At 38.8% G+C, this 16,402-nt stretch overlaps 2 protein-coding genes across 2 annotated transcripts in view; both read right to left on the bottom strand.

The window, feature by feature from the left end:
• Positions 1-7,391, bottom strand: part of got1l1 (glutamic-oxaloacetic transaminase 1 like 1) — a 34,285-nt gene extending 26,894 nt beyond the window's left edge. Inside the window, exon 1 of the mRNA XM_052107959.1 lies at positions 7,238-7,391. Coding sequence (XP_051963919.1) covers positions 7,238-7,379 — 142 coding nt within the window. The 5' untranslated portion in view covers positions 7,380-7,391. The remainder of the gene's footprint in view (positions 1-7,237) is intronic.
• Positions 7,392-8,110: 719 nt separating this feature from the next.
• LOC127631306 (nucleoplasmin-like) lies at positions 8,111-10,366 on the bottom strand. Its single transcript, XM_052109391.1, has 5 exons — positions 9,941-10,366; positions 9,772-9,854; positions 8,666-8,776; positions 8,466-8,559; positions 8,111-8,391 (listed from the first exon to the last, which is right to left on the bottom strand). The coding sequence occupies exons 1-5, from the start codon at positions 10,038-10,040 to the stop codon at positions 8,315-8,317; spliced, it is 465 nt and encodes a 154-aa protein (XP_051965351.1). The 5' UTR covers positions 10,041-10,366; the 3' UTR covers positions 8,111-8,314.
• Between the last annotated feature and the right edge of the window lie 6,036 nt (positions 10,367-16,402).

Below are 16,402 nucleotides of genomic sequence, written 5' to 3'. Positions count from 1 at the left end.
AAATTAAGTTTGAAATCAATTGCATTACTGCAGCAGATGAATAAAGCATTGATTTGACATGGGGTCGGCAACCTTTTTGACATGGAGTGTTAAAAATGTTTTATTTTCCAGGTCAATGGCTGTGTCAAAAACATGCTCATGTATGTAAATTAAACTCCGAAGTTTGAGTCCACTTGTGAAAATTTTTCTATTTTGACTTTTTCTATTTTACACATTTATTTTTCATTACAAATGATATCAGCATAACAGTTTGGATGAAACATTTCTGCAAAACACACATGTGAAAAATCTTGCATGTGAATTTTCACAGAGCATGTGCTTTAATGAAAGAAAACCTGTCCTTTTGTACAAAATGAGTCGCAAATGTTATTGTTTGATTACTGATCACAAAATTATGTGGAATCTAAAATATTTCTTATATAATTTAATATTTTTTTTAAATCCCACAGAGAAGTAATCACTAGCATGCACGCAACAGCGAGAGAGGAGCAGTCTATTTAATTTACATTAAGTTTTTCACACCTGCATTCCAATCTACATCTTGATTTAATCCTTCATCATGATCACAAAGTGATATCATCAGCTAAATGGTAGCTTAAACACTAATAAAGCATGACAAGACCTGTGCTACAAATGCAAGCCATTCGTGCATCACAAGCCGATCAACTATTTAGCCCTTTTAGATAAATAAAAAATTATAATAAAATAAATAAATAAATAAACTGTCAATTACAACATTTATATATAGCCGCAAGGGGCAATCATCGAGGTCCAAGCACATATGGCCAGAAAATGACCAAAAAATATAGTGGCACTGATGGATTCAGAAGAAACAGATGTTTTTTTATTCTAGTCCTTGTGGTTCTTAAGTTTTTAGCAAAAATACAAATTAGCTCATTATAGCGCCACCTTGTAGCCAAATCTTGCAAAATTTGGTATACCGACTAATTTTGACAACCTACAAGTGCACCGTAAATTTCATAATGATTGGCCATTTGCAATGCAAGTTATGGTGTGAAGCCTCCACACGCTCTATGTCTCCGTGGTAATACGCTCAACAAGCCATGTGATAAGATGCACGGATTGACGTCTCAGATGAGGAGGCAACTGAGATTCTTCCCCCGCCACCCAGATTGAGGCGAATCACTACACCACCATGAGGACTTAAAATGCATTGGGAATTTGATATTCCAAATTGGGGAGAAAACAATTTTATTTATTTTTTTACGTATCTACAATGGGAACAGGCAGTGCCAGCCACAACCTTTTCTCTATTTTTTTTCTCTCCCCACAAAGTGAAAAAAAAATTCAGCTGGGGCCATATGTATTCACGTCAGGGAAGGTGTTCTTTCCCAAAAGGAAAAGATATCATGGAGAGAACATCCTGCTCAAAGGGGAGGTTAACGTGGAGAATACGTCACATGGGCTTACCAGCTGCATGTGGAAGAAGCCCAGTGGTCCTACCTGGAGTCCTACCCATCTCGTGAACATGAATGGAGAAAAAAGCACACGTCTTCCCCTCAGGGAGGCGAAAGGTGCTGTGCGCAAGCAGTACACCTGGCCAGCTGCCCACACACTTACCTGCTTGTAACTGTCAACACACGGGACAAAACCAGCTCAACCTGGAGATTATAAAATCTCACAAAGGTATTGGGAGTTGCCCATTCCGCTGCTCTACAGAAGTCTGCTAGAGAGGCGCCGTTGGCTAGTGGCCAGGAGGACACCACACTCCCAAAGGGGAGGGCACACCATGGACCTGGTATGCCAAAGCGATGGCATCCATGATCCAGTGGGAAAGCCTCTGTATGGAGACAGCATTCCCTTTCTGCTGTCCCCCAAACCAGACAAAGAGCTGCTCAGAGCGTCTAAAGCTCTGTATGCGGTCCAATTAGATGTGCAAAGCACACACTGGACACAGCTACGACAAGGCTGGGTCTGCCTCTTCCTGGGGAAGCATTTGCAGGCTCACCACCTGATCCCTAAAAGGGGTCATGGGAACCTTGGCACATAGCCCGGTCGGGGTCTCAAGACCATGTGAGACTACTCTGGACCGAACTCCAGGCAGGTGTTGCTGACCGAGAACACCTGCAGATACCAAACCCACTTGATGGATGTGAGCGCAGTCAGGAGGGCAATCTTCAATGAGAGAGCATTTAGCTCAAATTACTCTAGGGGCTCAAATGGGGTTCTATGCAGGCCTAGCAGGGCTACGGAGAGATCCCACGAGGGAATGAGGTGCGGCCAAGGAGGATTCAGCCTCCTAGCACCTCTAAGGAACCCCAAGTTGTGTTTCCCCAGGGACTTACTGTCCACCGCATCGTGGTGCGCTGCAATAGAGGCCACATACACCTTCAAGGTGGAGGGGGACAGCCACCCCTCCAGCCTCTCCTGCAGTATGAAAAGTACTGACCCGACTGCACATCTCTTGGTGTCTTAACCTTGGGAAGAACACCAATTTGCGAACAAACACCACTTCAAGGTATACAGCTGCCTTGTAGAGGGAGCTCTGGCCTCAGATATTGTGTCTACCACCACTGTTGGTAGGCCACTTAGATCTTCCGCATTCCATCCAGGGGCCAGACGTGGAGATTCCAGAGGTCTGGGCATGGGTGTCAGATAGTGCCTCGTCCGTAAGAGAGGAGGTTCTCCTTCAGGGGAACTCGCTAGGGAAGGGCTGCCGTGAGGAGCGTGAGTTCCGAGAATCAAATCTGGGTGGGTCAGTATGGCGCCACCAAGATGACCTGTTCCTCATCTTCCCTGACCTTGCACAAGGTCTGTGCAAGCAGGCTCACTGGGGGGAACGCATACTTGCACAGCCCCCGGGGCCAGCTAGGTGCCAGCGTGTCTGTACCAAGGGGAGCCTTGGCCAGGGAGTACCAGAGCGGGAAGTGGGAGGATTCCCGGGTAGCAAACAGGTCTACCTGAACTTCGCAGAATCGACTCCAGATCAGCTGGACCATCTGGGGTTGGAGTCTCCACTCTCCCCTGAGTGTCACCTGCCATGATAGTCCATGTCCGCTGTACGGTTGAGGTCACGCGGGATGTGACTGGCCCGCAACGACTTCAGTTGCTGCTGACGCCAGAGGAGGAGACAGCAGGCGAGTTGTGATATGTGACACGAGCGTAAACAGTCTTGGCAGTTTATATACGTTACCATCGCTATTTTATCAATCCGGACCAACACATTCTTGCCCTGGATCAACAGCCGAAGCTTCTGCAGGGCCAGCAATACTCGTGGCAGTTGATATGCCAATGCAGTCGCGGCCCTGTACAGGAGCCTGCGGCTGCATGTCCATTGCACACGGTGCCCCAGCCTAACTTGGGTCTGTCGTAACAGCGTCACGCCTGGACACTTGCTCTAAGGGGACCCCTGCCCGCTGGAATGCAAGGTCTGTCCAAGGGCTGAACATGCAGTGGCAGATCGGCATGATGGCCAAACAATGCATGCCATGGCACCATGCCCTTCTTGAGACTCGAGTCTGAAGCCAGTGTTGGACTGGTCTCATTAGCATCAACCAGACTGGCGAGACCACCGCTGAGGACAGCATATGCCCAGGAGCCTCTGAAATTGTTTAAGTTGTTTAAACGACTTCAGGCAGTTCAGCACCGACTGAGCGCGCTCGACTGAGAGGCTTGCTATCATAGAGAACGAGTCTAACTTCATCCCGAGTAAATAGATGCTCTGAATCGGGGACAGTTTGCTCTTTTCCCAGTTGACCCGAAGCCCCAACTGGCTGAGATAACTGGCAGTTGTCAAGATAATTAAGTATGTGAATGCCCTTTTCCCCTAGCAGGGCAAGGGCTGCTTCTGCGACTTTTGTAAAGATGCGAGGATCACAATGTCCCAACAGCTCTATAATATAAATCACTATTATAGGTTTATCAAAGTGTATTTGGGTAAAGATGGTTTGGAAGATGGATTTTTGTTGCACTCTCTCATTAATATTTTTTTTTAATATATAAGTTACATAGTGTAGCTTTAAAAAGGATGGACTTGTGACAAAATTCCTAAAATGTACAGACCATCGCTGTAAGCATTCAACTCATGATGAGCAATTTTTGCTAACAATCACCAAGCACTTGCCTCAGAGCTGGCAAAAGCTGCAGGAAGCCAAACTGGAGTGAGTGTTTCATCTCACACAGTAATACACGCTCTGCAAAGAAGTGGAATGCATGGTGCCATCCATGCATGAGAAACTGATGAACCCAAAGCATAAAAAAGACTTATTTAGTCTTTTCAAAGGCCCATACTGAAAAAGGTGCAGACCTTTGAGAATCAATAAGCTGGTGTCATGAGCCCAAAGTATTTTTTTGTATCTGATGGAATCCAAAATGCATGTCACCACATGGGGAGGAGTACAGTGGGAAGTGCTTGGTACACACATGTACTGTACAATGGTGGAAAAGTTCTTATAATGGGATTTATGAGTGCTGAAGGTGTGGGAGAATTGCACTTCATCAATGGCATCATTAATTCTCAGATGTTCTGTAAAATCTTAAAAGAATTCATGCTCTCTCCCCACTGTGGGTGGTCGGGCACTTTTTTACCATGACAACGACTCTAAACATTATTCCAAAGGCTCTGCTGCATTCCTACAGATAAACAAAATTTCCCCCAAACCCAACACTATTTGAACACCTGTGGGGTGCAAGTCGAGCATCACTCACCATTAAACATTAGAATTCTCAAGGAGGTCATCCCCCATTCCTTGTGGGCCAGCAGTGAAATGGGGCTGCAATATGATGAAGGGAGCCGTGAAACAATATGCAGAAGGGTTCTGTCATAATGTGGCAGACCAATGCAGCTTATAGCGGCCCATATGGCCCTGTTTCGCCAGAAAATTCCCATTGGCCAGTCCGCGCCTAGAGCGGTCTCTCACATAGTAAAATGGCATCGGGATATTTATGAACACGGAGAACAAACAGCACTGGATACAGAGGAAATGTACCAATAATGAACTGAAAAAAAGTTCATTTTCTTTTTGAGAGGTAAATTTGAGAAACTTCAGCTAGTGCTGTGTCATGTAAACATGGGGCTGTTCAAACTAAACGTGTTTTTGCATCGCTTGCACTCTTTTTAAATAGTTTTCCATATAAACATTCGCTAGATGGATGTCTTTTGACAACTGTGTCACATTTCACTGTGCTTTTAGCATCTCTCATGGAAGCACTGCATTTTTAGATGCTGTGTCAATTTAAAAAGAACTTCTTCAACTGATTGAAGTGACACTTGCGAGACACTTGCGTTCTGCTATATTCGTTGTGGTGCATTTTTCATTTTTAGCACGATAATGTGTCTGTCTGAACGGTTGCTGGAAGAAATGCTTTAGCCAATAGTTAAATGAATGTTACTCATACTTAAGAAAATAAAACAAATGAATATCTCAAAGTCACCAGGATGGAATGCTTTGCTGTTGATTTTTGCAACAACAACAAAATCTCCTGGGGGAGCATACCCATGGACCCCCCAGATATAAGGTTTATTAGGCAGATTTCTGTACGTACCCTCAGATTAAATCCTGCAGGCGCCCCTGACCAGCCCCCATATACAGTATATTTATATATATTTTTTAGTAATTATAATAAAAAAGATCATTGTATGTCATCTTTTTTTTTTTTTTTTACTGGGAATAGTAGAAATCACACAAACAGATGATTTTTGGTAATAAGAACTGGGAGTATCCTGAATAATGCCACAATGCCCAAATCTTAGTGTAGGCTTCCTTTTCTTTATGCAAAATTCAATTTCAGAATTATATATGTGTGTGTATATATATATATATATTTTTTTTTTTTTGGTATTATTTTGTGGTTAAATATGAAAAGGACATTTTCTTGAAAGGTTTTGCGAGAATCACCCAGTCAACCATATAACTGTTTTGTTAGGATAGCTACATAAATTGGCTTATCTACTTTTAGAAGGGAGAAGAAAATGCTTCCCATATCTTTTGTGTTTATGTTCAAATCTGTGCATCAGATATATTGTATTTTGGTATTATTATCCTCTATTATTATTATTGGCTAATACTTTGTTCCATGTGTTATGCTCGCATTTATAAAACTGAAAATGTTTCCGTTAAGCCAGTATAATGGTAGTAATTTGTGTTCCATTCAACTCTGAAAGTCTGATTTGACAACTTCTTACTCGGAAAAGTGCAATGGAATGCATCTTTAATTCAGAATTACAACTTGGAGGCTCCTGCAGAAATTCTCAACTCCGATTTCGTCGAGATGCAGGGGCATGATGTAGACACTCAGGGAGATATACAAAGTAAGTGATAAACATTCACTTACTAAGTAATATCGATAAATGAGTTTCTGCATGATATTAAACGCCTGCAGAAACAGGTGTATAAAACATTATAATCTCTTTTGATAATCGTAAACCTGAAGCATAAACAGCATTGTTTATCAGTTGGGTTGCTAGGAGACTTCTCTAATGAGAGTCAAACCCCTGCTACGCTAACGGGCGCATTGCAGTTTTGTTTCCTTAAATGTCATCTTCCGAATATTGGGGAATGGAATGCATTTATGGTCGGAGATATCAATTAGGTATATCCCACATCAATCCAATTTGAATGGGATGCAGCATAACAGTGTACCCTGGCTAAATGAAATGTATTGCAAGAATCATTTAAATCGCAAATATTATTAGATATATTTTTCCAGGTATTACAGACCTCCTTGGTAGATTAATATGAAAAATGATGAATGTTCAGGAGATATTCATTTCACAAAACAGTCATACTGCAGTTAAAATTAGGCTTGCTTGATCATTAAGTGTTGTTTCAAATTTTGGGTTTCATGCGTGGACATGTTTTTAAAATGTCAATTTGTATTACTAGTTAGACACGACATAATGTATGATGCCCAAATGCATAGGGTGTCTTTTTAATTGTGAAACAGTTTTCTTAATTACATGAATCACACTGAAGGCCTTGACTTCAAATGAACAGCCGCCACTGGTTCATGGTAATAAATGTTCATATTTGATTGAAATCATTGAAATTTTGTACATTAAACAATTCTGGTACTGTCCTATACTGGGTCCCAGCTCAATGTCCAATGTAAATCCTGGGTTGTGAACAAAAAAATACACTTGAGAATCACCGAGCCTACACTGTGCTGTTAAATAGTTAATCATGTCACACTTCTTTTGCAAAGCATTGATTCATTATTTATTACTAGTCTCTGTTAGTCTAGTACAGTGTGGGGCAGAGGTACTAAAGTCACTCACCCCTCACTGCGAGATTTACTTTATCAGGGTGCGCGTCTCGCTTGAAGTCCTCTATAAACTTCATCTCAGTAGAAGAGAAAGGCGCACCGTCAAACACTGAGCGAGCTGACATCCTGTGTTGGTGCAATGTTCTATGAGACATTTCTCCAGTCTGATGTCAGCGACAATGAGCCATGGTTTGTTTACTGTCTGTTGCTAAGATGCACTGTAACCGTTTCCTAGCAACAACTCGTTAACTCTGTAACCAGCGGACTTGCTGCCTAATCAGTTAATGGCTTAACCGACAAGGGGTTTAATGAATGGAACTCTTAAGGAAACAGAACAGTTTGAAAAGGCACCTTATTAGCATTTTCCAGCTTTCGGGTGCAGACTATGTCATAGCCTTAAATTAGAATGTTACCACTCTTACTAAGCTAGATCTTGTATTGTGGCCACTACTAATTAAGCAAAAAATATAATTTAAATATAATAAGTTTAGAATTAATAACATTTGCAAATGGAGAAAGAGGTGGAGAGGGAAATACAGTCAAACTGAGCTCATTCAGTTAACATTATCTTCAATATATTTAACTAAATATTTCTCACAATTTTGGTCTTTTAAACAGGTCTGCAGTGTGACAAATGGATTTTGAAACATAGCTATTTCATGTGGTCTCTAAATTACAACAAGGTTAAAAAAAACAATTGCATGCATAATTAACTAAAATATTAGATGCAGTATACCACGCCACACTGTCAACTACCCATATCGATGTATTGTTTGATAAAGCTACAATACATGTCCTCAAAGTACATCTAGATTTTGTTTAGATTGGGTTGAAATGCATTAGTCATACACATTTTCTTTGTTTTACTTACATTGCAAGTCTCATTTTTATTTATTTACAAGTGGCCCAGGCTTGTAGTTTGGCATTACTATTAAAACATTTCAAGTTAATACAAGATTTGATTGTTGGGAAACATCGAGAAGCTTCAGAAACAAACATCAACAAACTTCACAATTATTGCTTTCCTCAACGGACCCATCAAGGTTCAAACTGTCAAAAAAACAACTCCAGAGGCACACATCACTGCCATTTAACTTTCTTCATCATCATCATCGTCGTCGTCGTCGTCATCGTCCTCCTCCACCTCTGTCATTTCAATAGGATTCACTACAAAAAGGAAAAATAAGTCATTAATACTGACAATAGATGATAGCAATAGAATAACAAAACGCAGCCCTTACATGTAATATGCTGAGCAGAAATGAACACAGGTCCTTTTCCAGAGTACAGGTTAAAGGTGACAGGGGGGATAAGCTCCAAACCAGGAAAACTGATCTGCAACACATGACAACAACAGTTTTAAAACATCTCGTGTACACTCCTGATTGGCAATTTCTTAAGTCTTTCATGATCTTGCAAACTACCAGCCATAATAATTCACCATTGGCATACAGTGGCGAAGGGTAGCAATAGGCAATGGTTTGGAATCTCCAACCCCATCACAAACAGCCACAACATGCATCTCATCTCCTGCCTCCTCACTAAGACATATCTGTGAAACCATGGAAATCAAATTTCAATATTGAAAGAACAAAAACCCTGTTTATAAAAAATTGTGTCCGTGTATGTTTTCTGCGAGGCCATTCATGCACTTTTCCAACAACTTATGTACTGTAGTGAATCCAAGAACAAATATTTAAAGGAATAATTAACTCAAAAATTAAAATTCTCTTGTCATTTCCTCACCCTCAGGCATCCCAGAAGTGCATGACTTTCTTCTGATGAACACAAATTAAGATTTTTAGAAGAATATTTCTGATCTGTGGGTTCATTCAATGCAAGTAAATGTGACCAGAACTTTTAAGCTCCAAAACAAAATCACATAATGCAGCATAAAAGTAATCCATACCACTCCAGTGGTTAAATCAATGTCTTCAGAAATGATACGATAGGTGTGGGTGAAAAACAGATCAATGATTCTGATCAATCAGTCATTTGTTTTTACTGAATATACACTTTCAAACAGTCCTCCTAAGCACTCTCTTCTCTCCTAAGATTATTAATTATTTTGTTTTTGATAATTCACATTATTCGTGTATATCGCCACCTACTGGGCAAGGAATACATTTTATAATAAAATAGGACTAAATGTTTATCTATTTCTCACCCACACCTATCAGATCACTTCTGAAGACATGAATTTAACCACTTGAGTCGTATGGATTACTTGTATGTGCTTTTTGGAGCTTCAAAGTTCTGGTCACCAGTCACTTGCATTGAATGGACCTACAAAGCTGAAATATTCTTCTAAAAATCCTCATCTGGGATGGCATGAGGGTGAGATTTTTCAGACTGGGGGAACAAGGGCTATTCCGTTAAGATTAGGGGGTAAATCATTTTAAAGGTTTAAGAATTGGCTATTGGGAAAAAAAAACATATTGATTGTCCACCATTTAGAAATTGGGCCCTCCAATGGCCCAAAAATACAAATGAATGAGTTTCTCTGAACTGGGTTTGAAAACAGAACTGATAGAAGATTGGTGTTACCGTTTTGATGAAAAACTGGTTCTCCAGAAGATCATTGTCTGCTTTAAAGACAGCTGTGGTCTGAGAATCACTGAGTACACAACCTTTGAGGAAATACACAACATAAAACAACAATTAAATAGAGGGAACTGAAATTATTCTTTGTTGTATATGAGGTAGATGAGCTTACCCCAGTGAACACAGGTTCTGTCAGACACAGAAGTTGAGCTGGAGAGTTCAGAAAGACTGATTGAAGTTACAGAGTCATTCAGAACAAAACAGGTTGTCATTTCAGGTTCTCAGCATGAACACTGTTCAGATATAAAATGGCGTGAGGACAAGAGAAAGAGCACTGTTTTCACGTAAAATATTTCGAGTTGTATCAAAGGGGCGTTTAATCTCTCTTTGCCTGAGAAAATGGTCACCAACGTACACTTAACATGCATATATAGTTGATAGGTGAATAATATTTACTCTGCAGCAAATATACAAAACCAACTACATTGTTTTAATGTGAAAAGTGCTGTTCGCATCGACGCCAACCTAACAAACACGGTGAAATCCAGAAAAGAACGTAACTAAATTGGATTTGTGCTGGTGATGAACTTCAGGTGTTAGTCTGAGGGTGTGAAGCCCTTCCTCAAACACCAGAGGGCGCGCGATGATTTCCTGTCTTCTTCTTCTTCTTCTTCTTTCAAAGTTTTATGGCGGTTGGCAAACCAGCTAAAAGGTGCATTTACCGCCACCAACTGGTCAGGAGTGTGAAGCATTAACAGAGTGAAGCAAATTATCAAAAAAAACAAAAAACAAAAAATATATATATATATATATATATATATATATATATATATATATATATATATATATATATATATATATAATATATATATATATATCAACCTATATTCTGTTAACCAATCCTGTTTCCTTTAGATACCTCATTAAAGCACTATAGACCCTTTTCTCTTTCTGTGCGCTTTTGAAATATGCTATTGACTGACAATGTATCAATACCTATGTAGCTTAATGTTTCTGCAAAATTGATTCTTTCTCTGTCAGTATTCTGTGCAATGAATCAACACGTGTTCAACTGTTTCTGACAAGCCACATTTATCACAATTTGCAGATTCTCTTTTCCCTATGATGAACATTGAGTAATTGAGGCATGTATGCCCTATTCGAAGCCTAGATATTATGGAATCTTCCTTTCTGCTTCCGTGATTTATTTCTCTCACCCCCAACTTTATTTTGAATTTTATACAGATGTCTTCCTTTTGTCTCCTTGTCCCATTTCTGTTGCCACATCTTGTTTAGGGCAGATTTTATTATTGCTTTGACTTCAGTTTTACTCAGTGTTACATTAATGTCTATTACACTACGCTTCAAAGATCTCTTTGCCAACTGATCAACCTCCTCATTACCCTCTACCCCCACATGTGCTGGAACCCATAAAAATGAAATATTTACACCTATTCTGTATATTCTGTACATATTTTGTAGTATCTCATACAAGATATCCTGCCTGGACGCTGACTTTCCACTATTTATACTCAGTAAAGCTGAATAGGAGTCTGAGCAAATCACTACATCCATAGGATGAACGTCTTCCACCCATTGAAGTGCCATTAAAATTCCAATCATCTCTGCAGTATATACTGAAGCATGATCTGTAATTCTCTTTTCAATACTATATTTAAAATGTGGAATGTAAACTGCTGCTGCTGCATGTCCAGTATCTGGATTCTTAGATCCATCCGTGAATATTTGAATACTGTTATAATATTCTTGACTTAGGTGCTGCTTCACAACTATATCCTTTGTTATGCTTATTTCCTTTGTTTGTATCTTGTCTTGCAATGTTAGATCTACATCCGGTTTAGGGAAAAGCCATGGAGGTATTGATGGTATTACCACTGTGGGACTAATATTTATATTATTTATTTCTATGTTCTGGGCTTCTTTTCTACATTCCATCCAAAACTATTTATTTCTCCTTTTCCATACTCCCAGCATTTTTCTAGGATCTTTTTCACTGGGTGATTCTCATTGTGTCCCTTTAGAGTACTCCAATATGACATTTTTAATTGTAACCTCCTAACATCCAGAGGCATTTCTGCCATTTCTACCTGCATTGCTGGAATAGGGGATGTTCTGAATGTTCCACAACATATTCAGTAATGCTTGTGACTGAATACCATTTATTTTCTTTAACTTGGATGCTGATGCTGAGCTGTATATTATGCATCCGTAATCTATTATTGGTCTGATCATTGCACAATATATTCTTTTTAGTGATTGCCGACTTGCACCCCAATCTACCCCTGCCAGACATCTTAAAACATTTATTCCTTTTTACACTTATCTATTATTTTCTTTATGTGACTGTCAAATTTAAGTTTTGAATCCATCCACAACCCCAAATATCAATTTCCGATACTTGTTCTAATATTTGTTCATATAATTTTAATTTTATTTGTGGGCTACTCTTCTTTTTGAGAAACAGATAACTTATGCTTTTTCTACTGACAATTTGAAACCCCAGATGTTTACCCATTTTTCCACTTCCTCTACTGCTCTCTGCATGCTTTTTTCAACAAATTTAACATTCCGTCCTCTTTTCCACATGGCTCCATCATCTGCATATAGGGATTTACCTATTCCTTGTCCTACCTGAGAAAAAATGTCATTAAGATGATTTCCTGTCGTCTGATGGGCAATGGTTTTTTTGTTACCTCTGTGTGTGCGTGTGTGTGTGATTGTTTTCACTTTCATGTATTGCAGTGTCTTTAGTTTTGGTCACAAGGGAAATCGTTATCTTTGTTTGAAATCACATAGTCATACAGTGGAACGTTAAAACATGTTCAGGTATCAGTCCAGGGGTCAAAAGGTGAGATTCTCCCAAAGAGGGTTTTTTTGTAAGTGTATGGGCCTTTGGAAAAAACTGCATTTCAGTTTTGCATATGAAAAGACATATCTTTTTAACCTTTTTAACTGTTCAGGGTGTGGTGTTGCATCCAAACCACCATGAGTGATTACTTTTGACCATTAGTCATAATTCTGTATGACCAGTGTTGGGGAAATTATTTAAGAAGTAACAGAATTATGACAATTATGTATCTAAATTGTTAGCAGATTACTTTACTGATTACTTAATTTAAAAATGTAATCATATTACTTTTCTCAAATTCTTTTTGTTGTGCCACTTGACACATTTATGCCAAAATAATGTCTTTATTTCTTCCTCGTTCACTGTTGTACACAGTTCAGCTGTCACAGAAACACAAAAATATGTATATATGAACACATAAATTCATATTTTAAATTAATTATACATAAATAGTGTGATTTTAGAAATGTCTAACCCATTTACTTAATTACCTTACTTGAAAGTCTGAAACTGTAATTTGATTTCATGAACATAAAATGCTACATCTTCTATGGGGCAAAAAAGTAATTAGAATGCAGTAACTAATTACTTTGCAATCAGATTACACCCAACACTGTATGGACTGTCCTTTTGAAATGTTATTGTGTGCGCAGGTTTTATTTAAAAAAAAAAAATGTTTTATTAGCGACGGAAACAGTGATGCACATGGAACCTCTGAAATACCTACTACTAGTTAAAGATGGGAATGATTGTTTTCTTGTTTTTTTAAAAGAGAAATGTAAGATTTTTAAAGTAATATTTTTCCTTTGTCCTTTAATAATGCATCCATTGATACTACTGTGTAAAATCATAGATCATTTCATGTCAGATCATCAAGTTATTTATTCTGTTCTATAAATGTAGGCCTACATTATTTACTTTGAAGCTGGGTTTTTTTTCTGCTTTTAATTTTCCTACCTGAGAACAATTGTAGTGGGTAGAGGTAAGTAATTTCCTGTAATCTTGAGTGGAAAGATTATGTAGAAATTGTGCACTGAAAATGTCATTTGATTTAAAGGGTTAGTTCACCCAAAATTAAAATTATCCCATAATTTACTCTCAAGCCATCCTAGTTGTATATTACTTTTTTCTTTCAGACAAACACAATCTGAGTTATATAAAAAAAATACCCTGGCTCTTCCAAGCTTTATAATATGTGTTTTTGTAAGAAGAATATCCGTATTTATAACTTTATAAACTATAATCACTTGCTTCTGGTAACAGCCATCAGTGTGTTCACAAGAGAGTTGAGTTCCCGTGTATGACGTAGGAGTAAGCGCCAGTGAGAAGTGACGAACGCGAAAGCGCAGAGGATAGAGGAAGCCAGTGAACGCGCAGACGGCAGTTACCGGAAGCCAGTGATTATAGTTTATAAAGTTAGAAATATGGATATTTATCTTACAAAAATGCATCGCTTTGCTTCAGAAGGCCTTTATTAACCCCCTGGAGCTGTATGGATTATTTTTTTGATGGATGAATGTGCTTTTTGGGCTTCAAAATCTAAGGTACCATTCACTCCGTTTATAAAGCTTGGAAGAGCGAGGATATTTTTTAATATTACTCCAATTGTGTTTGGCTGAAAGAAGAAAGTTATATACAACTAGGATGGCTTGAGGGTGAGTAAATTATGGGATTATTTTCATTTTTGGGTGAACTAACCCTATAACTGATAATATAGTCCAGTTTAATGCAGAATATTAGTGGTTGATGTGTTCCACACTGTCAACTGTTGCTCTATTCCACTATGATCTGATATATCTCTTTAGGAAAACTCCAGATAGACAGTGCCAATGGTTTCTTCGTCAAGTTTATCTTCACTTACTGTCATCTGTGAGTAATTGTGTATCTGCCATAGAGGAAGTTTTTCACCTTTACATAACCTCTAAGGATTTGTTATTGTCAGATGATATTCACATTTGCTTTGTTGCTGTTCCAGGGTGGAATTCTTGTACATATAGTTTTTGTGGGTGAGTCCAAACGTTGGCCGTGTTGCTTCATTAGATTGCCAACCAATCGAGCCAGCCCTATAATATTTTTATCTCTTTATTTTTCTGAGGAATTCACTTCATTCTCTTTTTAGTAAGTCTCAAAAGAGCTCACACAGTCACTCCACGCTCATGTTACCCTTGTTATCTCCTGTGTGCCTGTTATCTGTGCTGCAGCACCCTGCCCAGACCTGCAGTTTATTTGCAGAACAGTAGAACACATAAACGGGTGCTGTATTTAGAATTATGAAGGAAATAGGAAATAAGTTGCTCTGAAATTCTTGTTAGAGTTGTTTTGGTTGTTGTTAGGTCAATGGGGTGAAATATCGAGATATTTCATTATCTAGATGTTTAGGTTACACACACACAAAAAGAACTTTCACTTTCGTTAGATTTACTAAATGTTCCCTTGTTCATATTACTCAAAAAATGCTTATATCTGAGTAAACTTTTTTCAATGAAAAAGTTTGCTTTAATCCATTTGTGTTGGGACAACATAAATAACTGAAACTGGTTAACTGAAACTGGGCTGGGCTGGGGATTTCCAGTTCCTAGCATGTTTGGCATGGAACTCGATAGGAAGAGTAAATGTTAAAATTAAGTGTTATTTTATGTGTTTTTGTGCAAAGTGAATGTAAAGGGGTTGTGGTATTTAATGTTTTGTTGAATTGAGATCTAAAAGTTTTTCTGTTATGTTGGAGTTTTGGGGGTTATCATTATGGTGAAGAGCTGAGTTTAAACTAATGATGAGGACAGGAATGTTTGGTGAGTGATATTTGATGCTCTCTCTATTAAAGGTGCTATATGTAATGTTTTTACTGTACTAAATCATAAAATGACAATAATATGTAATTAGAGAATTATGACACATGCCAAGTTGAAATATTTGCTTCTCCGATAGCAATGCTACATACAGCCAGTATATTCTACATTGAAGTTTCTATTCCAGGCCGGAATTTCTGTTTATGTTTTGGCCAGTGTGATCCACTGCCCACTCACCAATAGTATTTAGACACTGCCGGGTTGCCAGATTTGAACAAGTTTGCAGGCATACAACACTGCATGCTGCAGCCATGGAAGCCAGCAAGCAAACTGGTCAGAGAAAACAGATTCCACCCGACCTAAAAAGCCTCACCATCCATCTAAAAACCACCGCGACCAGAGGTGTGGTAAAACAAGGATAAATATTGGAGATGCCTCCAATTTGAGACAGGTTAAAGCCAGGAAATCCTTTAAAACGAATGATGTGTTGGCTAATTTTCTCCTTAACAGGTAAGCTTTGAGCGCAACCTAAAATTTGCTGTCTAATTTATCTCAGCTACTAGTAAGGATGGATATTTTGAGAAATTCAGCATTTGATTTCTCGCATTCATATTCTGTGTTTCATGTGCAGCCTGGTTTCAAGGCAGCGAGACACAGCCGGTGAAGTGATCCTGACTAATGCGGCGGAGCGGACAGGCCACAGCTGTTTACCTCATCGGCAACAACCAGTGTGACAGAAAAATACAACAGAAACCACAAGCTTGACTCAAAATATATTCAATTTTCTAATGTAATTACTTAATGAATACAGATGTCCAAATCGAGTAATGTTACTCATGCCCATCCTTAACTTCTTGCTACAGTTTTTATCTATCTAATCTAATGTAAACCTTACATCCATTTTAGAAGAGTTTATTGTATTTTGTGACTGAATCAATGAATGTGGCAACCCGCATGAGCTTCGAGTCTGGGGCAGGGC

The sequence above is a fragment of the Xyrauchen texanus genome, chromosome 37 (assembly GCF_025860055.1).
Source record: "Xyrauchen texanus isolate HMW12.3.18 chromosome 37, RBS_HiC_50CHRs, whole genome shotgun sequence".
NCBI classification, from domain to species: domain Eukaryota; kingdom Metazoa; phylum Chordata; class Actinopteri; order Cypriniformes; family Catostomidae; genus Xyrauchen; species Xyrauchen texanus.
Note: the sequence above shows the minus strand (reverse complement) of the source record. Positions and strands in the feature narration are given on the sequence as shown.

What these genes read in the sequence shown, in the direction of transcription:
- LOC127631306 (XM_052109391.1), bottom strand. Translation starts at nt 10,040, where the DNA reads ATGACAACCTGTTTTGTTCTGAATGACTCTGTAACTTCAATCAGTCTT. An exon ending in TTCGCCACTGTATGCCAATG is followed by an intron (nt 8,560 to 8,665) that starts GTGAATTATTAT and finishes CATGTGTTGCAG; the next exon opens with ATCAGTTTTCCTGGTTTGGA. An exon ending in TTCTGCTCAGCATATTACAT is followed by an intron (nt 8,392 to 8,465) that starts GTAAGGGCTGCG and finishes TCCTTTTTGTAG; the next exon opens with TGAATCCTATTGAAATGACA.